This window comes from Chelonoidis abingdonii, chromosome 4, assembly GCF_003597395.2.
Source record: "Chelonoidis abingdonii isolate Lonesome George chromosome 4, CheloAbing_2.0, whole genome shotgun sequence".
In the NCBI taxonomy this organism is placed as follows: domain Eukaryota; kingdom Metazoa; phylum Chordata; order Testudines; family Testudinidae; genus Chelonoidis; species Chelonoidis abingdonii.
In genome coordinates this window covers 86,980,676-86,990,209 of record NC_133772.1, presented here as the reverse complement: position 1 = coordinate 86,990,209, position 9,534 = coordinate 86,980,676, and the positions used below count along the sequence as shown (strand labels likewise).

Below are 9,534 nucleotides of genomic sequence, written 5' to 3'. Positions count from 1 at the left end.
GTTTAACTCGATATTAATGACGACGTCGTGTGAACGGATACAGCGTTAAATCGGTATATCGGCCATTAAACCGATTTAAAGTCGCAGTGTAGACCTGGCCAGAGTATCCACTCATGGAATTGATGGGGAATGGCTATTCCAGCATAACAGCTCCTGCCGCCTCCCCCAGTGTAAACAAGTCCTGAGGCTAGGGTTGGTCCTAATTAGTTAAACCTCACAATACCCAAAGTAAGACCAGCTCTACGTAAAGGATACGTGGGAGTCGCTTCACCGATCACTGAAATGCAGCCACTCCTGGTGTGAGATGTAGAAGCTGTGTCATTAGTGCACAGCAACACTACATTGTCATTTAGGATAAGTTCTGAAGGATGGTAATACCTTATCCACTTGAAACTGCAGGGGGAGTTTGGGTAGGCAGAATGTAGTTACCTGAGCTGGAATTTGTCTAGGTCTCTGGGGACCTTCCTTCACGAAAAATCTCATGGGATCTTTAGTGACCCCGGTTGATTTTGTTTCATATGAAATCTCCCTGCTCCGGAGAGATTATGCTTTGGCAAAACATGCTAATTTTTGCTTTCTGTTGTTGTGGTTGTTAATGTATTTACCCCAAGAACTTCTGTTCCTGCAGCATCTGATTATGAGTGAGATACAGCTGTTCTTATCGATTTGAACTTTCTCACTCACATAAGCAGGTATACGTTTATTATATGTAGAAGCCAGATGCTGGAGGGAGCATATGCTACAAGGATGGCACAAGGCAGACTTGTACCCAACACACTTATGGGAGGAATCACTGTCTAGTGTTTAAAGCATAGAGCCAGGAGAGCTGGGTTCTTTGGCCAGGTTTGTTACTAACTCACTGTTATTTTGGGCAAATTTGTCGACCTTAGTCCTACTTGCATCACTGTGCCTCAGTTTCCCTGTCTATGAAATGGCGATAGTAGCATTTCCTTTTCTCACAGGGCTGTGGTGAGGACTGATTAATGGCAAGACATGTTTAGTTTAGACTTTAAACAGGCTGAAGCCTCCTGTATCTGCATCGGCTACCAAACCCGAGGTCTTTTTTTATTTAAACTATAATGATTTAGAAAGAAAGCAAGAATCCCTCCTCCCCCATATCTGCTGTTCCTTGATGTGATTAGCTCATTTAGTGCTCCCTTGGGTCTCTCTGTACCATCCATCTCTTGCAGCCCCATTGTGATGGGACACAGTATCTATCTGTGGTGGGAGCATCGCCGTTTCCAGGCTGTACATAGTGTGCTGTGGCAATATTAAACCAATGAAAATTCTCCACCAGCCACTCTGGTGTCTGGGTTATAGGCACCCCTTTGCTTTGTTTACTGGCCTTCACTTCCCCCATCTCTAATCTGAAGCAGGCAAACAGAAAAGATCCAGAGCCTCCTTTCACTTACACAGGGTTTAAAAGGCGGAGAGGAGAGTCAGATGCCCCATGGATAAACTTGGTTTCTTACAGCCCTCTTGTAAAGGAGTCAGAAGGCTGCCTCTCACGACACAGTTCAGGGTTAATTTCACACAATACTGCACATAACTCCCTCCCTGTTTTCCCTTCCTCCCCCGGCCTTTCACGCAAACTTTGAGTTATGACTCTCCTACACTAATGAGATAAACAACATAACTCACTGCAGGTCCTGCTATTTCCTCTATAAGCAAATGGTTGGAACCTTCTGTGGTTGCCCTATAAGGCACAGCAGTGCAAGACAACCCAGCAAGTACCAGAGAGGGCAAGAACTGTACATATTTTACTGTGGGCACAGGCAGAATCAGAGTAGGGAAGGTAGGTTCAAAGCAGATGTAAAAGGCCCTCTTTTGCCACCTCCTCCACAAAAATGACCATAGGTTTACACTTTACTTGTATCATCGTGTTGATAGATTGGTGGTCAGGGTGGTGGTGGAGGACAATGGCGTAAATCTTCCCTCTCGAAAATGGTATCAAACCTGTTTGGATCAAGTAAAAGTTTGTTTAGTGGCTGGCTGAACACTGCTGAGCAGGGATTTATTGAAAAGCAGAGGAGAGCTCCCCTCAAAAAGTTCATAGGTTCAGTTTGGAGGCCTGCAGGAGTTTATCTGAGTCCATCTGGTGTCGAATTGGGCTGGAGGCCTTCCTACAATATTTCTGGGACTTCCTGATTCCAGCTGATCTTTTAGTATTTTGGTGTTTGTGATTCACCATCTTTGCTGGAGCCTAGAGGTGCCAATTTGTGAGAGACTGAGAAACAATAGAACCAAAGCTTTTCAAATCTTTAAAAAAAAAAAAGTTAGGTTTTGGGTTAAAACTCAGATGCAGGATTTTACCCAAATCCTCTATCCCAAGGGGACAGATCAAGGAGCCTGATTCTCCTCTCACACAATTTTTTACACCAGAGTAAGGCTGTGAATGCCCCTGCACAGGGCATGTTTGTCGGAGGGTTAGACTCCTGTATGCTACCTCACAATGACTCACAGCCAGTCACAATGTATACCTTAATAATAGCAATTTAAATACTAGTTAAGGTTTGTAAAGCACCTGGAAGAAGTATGTCAAGCACTAATAGAAGAGCTAAGTAATTCACAGTGTTTTTCCTTCCCAAGCTAGTCATAGACTATACACAACCCACTGAAATGCAGCATTCTCTGAGGTAGGGTGTGTAACAACTGTCACACTGCATAACAGGGAAGGGAAATTGTTGCTAAGGCCACCTGAGCCAACTCCCATTCTTACAGAAAGTGTCAATCCATGCAGGGCAGACAAGAACTTTATTTTCAGGATCTCCTCCAAAAGCCCCTCCCATCCCACAGTTAAGTTCTTGATGCACAGTTTAGCTGCCTCAAGAGGATAAAGGGTGGCTTGACTCTGCTGGGATTTGAACTTTATTTTCCAGGAGTCTCCATATTTCAAACTGAAGACTGAGGCTGCACTTGCCAAATTTATTTGCTTATTCTTTTGGAGTGAGCAACTGGGATGGCCCAGTTTTCACAAGTCAGTAGGGTGTCAGTTATAGCTCAGTGGTTTGAGCATTAACCTGCTAAACCCAGGGTTGTGAACTCAATCCTTAAGAGCCCCACTTAGTGGTCTGGGGTATAATCAGTACTTGGTCCTGCTAGTGAAGGTGGGGGGCTGGACTTCAGTACCTTCAGGTTCCCTTCCATTCTAGGAGATAGGATATCTCCATTAATTTAATTATCATCATCTGGTTTGGGGAGTAGATTTTGTTCTTGGTTTGGTGAATGTTCTTTGTTGTTATGCAAGGCTGTCTTAGACCACTCAGCTATCACCATATGGTAGGATTATTCTGCATTATTGACATGGGTTTGATATTGTCAAGTTGTTCAAAAATGCCCATTTGTGTCCATGGTGTCAAAGCCATTCCCATCCTATCTGTTATAATTCTTTTTTTTTTTTTAAGTGGTGCGCTGGTTGCAGTGAACTCCTGCACAGAGTGAAATATGTTAGTGAGACATGTGGCTTTTCTGTAGGGCTGATCTTGCAAGATGCTGAGTTGCTTCTGGGATGCCGAATGCCTTCAGTTGCTTGAGCTGCTTCTCACCTTGCAGGATTGAACCCTCTAGTGTGGTAATACTGGGTATGGAGAAACAGAGATGCTAGAGAAAATAATGGGGATTTACAAATGCAAATGTGACCACATTCATTTTTTGCTTTTAACCCACAGGACTGGCCCCAGGTCAGCTGTACACATATCCTGCTCGCTGCTGGCGCAAAAAGAGACGCTTACACCCTCCTGAGGACTCCAGGCTGAAGCTTCTGGAAATTAAACCTGGTATGTGTTTTGTGTCTCTTTCTCACTTTCTCTCTCCTCTGTGTTGCATTCACTGAGGTGTCATGGATCAAGTGAAGACTGGCATATGCACAACACTGGCGTTTAGTCTCTGGACTCTGTCTTTGCCTGTCTCCTTCTTTTTCTCTTTGAAATTTTATCAAGTCCATTGCATTATTCTTTTTTTAGAATATAAAAGAAATATAAGTCTGCAGGCCAAATTCATCCCTGGCATAAGTGGGTGTAACTCTCATTGAAACCAACAGGAACTGAACCCACTTACATGAATCTTGTCTTCCATTCATAAGGATATAAAGGGACAAGTAGGTATCAGTTATCATAAGAATATAAGAACAGCCATACTGAGTCAGACCAAAGTTCCATCCAGCCCAGTATCCTGTCTTCCAACAGTGACCAATGCCAGGTGCCCCAGAGGAAATCAAGTGATCCATCCCCTGTCGCCCATTCCCAGCTTCTGGCAAACTGAGGCTAGGGACACCATCCCTGCCCATCCTGTCTAATAGTCATTGATAGACCTACCCTCCATGAACGTATTTAGTTCTTTTTTGAGGTATAGTGACCTCCAAAATGTTAGTAACATGAAGCTTCACTAAGGCAAGGAAGAGGGGTGAGACCACTGATTTGTGTGCAGAATAGTGGATTGGTAAGTTTATGTAGTGCCTAGCACAACAGGTGCTACTGCAATATAAATACTTAATCATAACAGTTAGTGAGGGTGTGGCACATTGTGTGTGTGTGTTTTAGTCCCCTTGATTTTCACCCTTGCTATCCTTGGTACTCCTCCCCATCACTAAACTAATTTGAAATGGAGAGACTGGATGCTGAATGAGTTATTGTAAAGCGGATGTGGAGGATCAGTAGCCGTGTCCGGTAGAGTGCAGTGTGGTGCATTCCTTGATGCAGTTAGTAATAAAGGCGTACTGTCTTTAGGGTCGTAAATTTATGAGAAAGAGGGATTACGCTGGGAGCTGTATGTGGTTTTCAAGAGAGGAGACACAGCCAGTATTAACATGCACACTGAACCGAAAATATAAATTAACAAAATATTAAAAAATGTTTGGCAGCAGAAGGTATCTGGGAACTGAGTGATGAGCAGCAATACCAGGGAACTGGTTTTAATGCAGTCATTTGTGGAGCAGGAGGTAAAAAAGATGCAGAGCCAAGTCTTCACTCCAGGGAGGTCAGAGGCAAAATTCTTGTTGACTTCAGTGAGACCAGGTTTTGGCTCATTATCCCCATGATAGCAGAGGTTACTAATAAGATGGGTAAAAGGAAGGAAATAATGGAATTGCCAAATAAGGGTTACAAACCATGGACAAAATCAAGACCAGGGGACTGATTGTGATCTCACACCAGTGTAAAGGAGAAATTACTCTATTGTAATAAAATCATAATGATAATACAATATATTTTTGCACTGTATAACACTTTTCATCTGTAAATGTCAAAAAACCAGGACCGTGTCTCAGCTAATTGGAGTATTGCATTTGGTAATCGAAACAAGCCCCCTTTAGTGTGAAAGGCAGTTGCATTAAAGTATGTTCTCTGTCATTTTTTAGTGCCATGCTAATGTGAACATTTCACAAAAATCTCTCTGATAATTAACAATGCTCTTAGTGTCCAGCGCTGTGCCTGTGGAATTTAGTTTGTGAAATAGTTTCATTTAACAGTAATTATCGTCTTCACATCTTGTGATCTAACTCCTAAATAGCTGTTGCTACAGCAACCTTTGGACAACCACCTCTGTTTGGCCATTGTAGACTGGGACAGTTGCATGGGTAGCTGTAGTAAAATCATGTGATCAACAGTCTAGCAATTTTTATGTTAATACTAATTATGAAAACCCAGCCATTCTGTCACATAGACCCTGGGGCAGAAATAAAGTACCACATAAGTTCATTTGCAGTAGCTACTGAAAGTGACAATATAGCCACCATTATCACTTTGTATTACCAGGCAATTATGAATTACTCTAAATATTTATGACATTTAATTTCACACGTGCTGGACTCTATCTTTCAATGGTACTTTCATATCTTAAGAAATAAGCATTAGGGCTCATGGAAACAAATCACTGTGCATCTGTGTATCAATGCACATGGATCTTTATAGACAATCTATAGTGCCCTTCGTCCAAGCACCTCAAATCCTCTTACTGATATTACACCTGATTCTGAAGGGTGCTGAACTCTTTTTGTAAAGTAAGGAGTGCCCTCATCTCCTATGAAAGTTGCTTATCATAGTCTAGGAGGTCAGTGCCTCTCAGGATTGGGGGCATTAAATGGACTGTCAAGTTAAAAATCATATATTTTCAAAAGACAGTTTTAGTATTTTTATTATTTATATTCTGGTAGGGGCTATAAACCCAGCCAAGAGCTAGAGCCCCATTCTGCTAGGCTCTGCACAACTACATAGCAGGGAACTTATTCATAGAGAGATTAAATGGCTGGCCCATGGTCACACAATAGTATGTGGCAAAGACGGAAATCGAACCAACAACAGAACCCACATCTCCTGAGTCCCAATCCAATGCCTTAGCCACAAGATCATCTTTGTCTCAATTTTCCTTACCTATGTTTCAAACAACATCCTTGATTATTAGAGCTGGAAAAAAAAAGTCAAATCTACTTTTCACTATGTAGACTGTTTCCTTTTAGCATTTCTCTCAGCTTGGCCAATTAAAATAGGTTAATAAGTTTCATCATTGGTTCCAGTCATTTTCTAGTCAGTTACACTCTTTGTTCTCACACAGTAGTGCAAGACTGCAGTGTTTCACTTACAAATGTCAGAAGGAAAAGTTTGTTTATAAAGTGTTTTAACTAACGTTTAAAAAAAATCATGGGAACTGTACTGTATTCCATAACTGCCTTTGAGTTTCTGTTATATTATAAACCCTAAAATCTGCAAAAAGGATTATATTGGAATCAAAATTGGTAGGTTAGATCTGTGGCTAAATTAGAACATTTCTGTAAAAGTTAAAGTGAATTGAGCAAGGTGCACTGGAACTATAAGACCCTAAAAATTGTTGTTTACCAGTGTTCAAACCTCAGATATGTGCCTGCAGACTTAATTTCACCACAATGATGTTTTTTGTGTCGCACTGATCTCGGGTTTTGTAAACTTTATTACAAATGCTAAATTTTGGCCCAAATTTGACCTGACAGCCAGAAGAGGGTAATAACTTTGGATCTCCACTGACAGGGACTGGAATTGACCTAAAGGTGAGGAATTCCATAACCCATTACCAATCCATATTTTATTGGCAATATTCCCCCAAATCTTAAAACTTAAAATGTGTTTTTAAAATCTGCTTTTCATTCAACCACTTATGCATTTTTTTAAACAATGGAGGGTTTTATTCATTACATACTCTCCAATGCTTAAAAATAACATTTTTTTTTCCTAGCGAATTTCTCTTTTCCATTTCCATATGATAGTCACTGGGTCCACCTGCCAGCCCTTAGATTTGTTGCAGAATTTGAAATGAACCCTGCTTATTTCTGCTTACTTTCTTGTTTGGAAGTCTGTCTGCACAGATAACTGTTGCTGCAGGGCCAGCAGAGGGAGCAACAAATAACACAAGATTAGTGTGTGCAGGGCCTGACTCTGCTTTCACTTAAACAGATGTGAATTGGGAGTAACCCCACAGAAGTTAGTGGAGTTACATGAGTATAAAACTTGTGTGAGAAGAATTAAGCCCATTATGTATGTTTTATTTCTGTGTATGGATTTCTCTGACAGAAATGGTTTATTTTTTATTTTTTTAAATGTATTTATTTATTTAGGGCAATCTCAGTGAAACTGTGGCAGTTTTATGGTACAGTTAGGTCAAATGTTAGGTTTGGACAACTCACAGATGCATAGAAGAGACCATTACGATTATCTGGCCTGAATTCCTGCATAACACACGCCATAGAATTTCACCCTGTAATTTCTTCATCAAGCCGACAACGTCTGGATGACCTAGAGAATATCTCAAAATTATCCCTTGATTTCCACCATCTGTTCAACATACAGCACACGTAGTGGGCAGGGGCAGCTCTAGACATTTTGCCGCCCCAAGCAGGGAGGGTCCACTGAAGCCGTGGGACCAGTGGACCCTCCGCAGGCAAGCCGCGGAAAGCACCCTGCCTGCTGCCCTAGCGGAGACCAGCAGAGCGCCCCCTGCGGCTTGCCGCCCCAAGCACGCTGTTGGAGCGCTGGTGCCTGGAGCCGCCCCTGGTGGTGGGGAAGACAAGCAATGAAACATTTAACATTTTGAGAAGTAGACTTTAATTTTCAGCAAGTATTTCATAGCGTACAGTGCTGCATGCCAAAATAGAAGAGCAACAGATATAATGCACATTTGGATATGGTATACCCTGTGGTTGTACAGCATGTACACAGATATAATACTTTCTAGATCATTTTGGAGTGAAATTCAGCCTCTTAGTCTGAGCACAAGACTGGGAACAGAAACTTCTGAATTTTTTTTGTTTTTGTTTTTGTTTTGTTTTTTATGAGAACTGGTCAGAAAATTTCAAAATGTTTGAAATTTGTAAGCAAAATGGACCATTTATGTTGTTTTGTAGAATTTCTAACTGCTCTACTCCTATTTTTTTTCAATCGGTTCTAAGTCTGTCTGGAAAACATTGATGGAAAAATGGATTAGAGGAAATTCATTGGCATTTTGCCCCCATTTTTGATCAGCTTTAGCTTTCACCTGGACTAAAGTAAATATTGATTCCTCTTGTCCCCTTGGACAGGTCCCTGCAGCTCTGATTCAGCAAAGCATATCAGCATGTAGATGACTAGTGAGTGCAAAAGCAGTGCACAGTTGGAACTGTAAGCTCCTATTCTCTATTATTTCTGTCTCTAGTTTATACTTAGCAGTCAGTGGCTGCCACTGGGAAACGTTTGTAACACCCTGATCTTCATCCATCCAACCCTGGCAGAAATTAGCAGCAAGGAGTTTACTCTAACTTCTGCCAAAGGTGTAAACTGTGCTAGTGGAGGGTCTCCTGCCCCTTGACACATTCTCCTCCCCATCCCCTTATACACATCCTTAGCCCAGTCTACACTACCTCCACCATCTTTAGATCAGCAGAGATTCTCCCTCCAGAGGGGGAATTCTCCAGTCCAAATCTCTAGCCAGTTTATTCACTTTGCTCTTCTTACATACTGCAAAGTGAACTTGATGGACCAGAGAATCTGGCCCACAGCACTTTATACCCATGTGTGTACAAGAGTAAATGACTACACAAGTGCAATGCAGTGAAGAATGAAGTCCAAATCTTGCTACCTCAGTTTCTTGGTCAGTAAAATGGAGATAATAATACTTGTTTTATTTTATCTATGTTAGGGAAGTGTTGGAAGGGTCAATTAATGAATATTTGTGAAGTGCTTGGAGGTCTTCAAGTGAAAAGGACAATATAAATTAAAAACATATTATTTGTTATGGGTTTTTAAACCACATTTTGGTCATCAACACACAGCCTTGCAAAACAGTCATGAAAATTTACCAGCCCAGGAGCAAAATCTGCTTATCTACCCTTACCAGGATGATGTTGCAGAACAACTATTTAAACTCATCCGTCAATAAATAAATAAATAAAATAAAAAATCACTGCTGGTGAGTGAATGAGTAGACTTTTGCAAAGTTGCATGAGCAGGGTAAATGTTGTAAAAACGGTTCTGATTTTGTCCAGTGTAACTCTTCTTGCTTTGCGCTGACCTTCTGTGAGCTGTGCATTGTGTGGCT

General features: G+C 41.4%; 1 protein-coding gene across 6 annotated transcripts in view; it reads left to right on the top strand.

The window, feature by feature from the left end:
* Positions 1 to 9,534, top strand: part of DPF3 (double PHD fingers 3) — a 269,649-nt gene that overhangs the window by 149,081 nt on the left and 111,034 nt on the right. For all 6 annotated transcript variants that reach the window (XR_012655786.1, XM_075065418.1, XM_075065416.1 and 3 more), the window contains one exon: positions 3,669 to 3,776. Coding sequence is in view for 5 of the 6 variants with exons in the window: in XM_075065418.1 (XP_074921519.1) it covers positions 3,669 to 3,776 (108 nt within the window). In the remaining variant the exon portion in view is untranslated. The remainder of the gene's footprint in view (positions 1 to 3,668; positions 3,777 to 9,534) is intronic.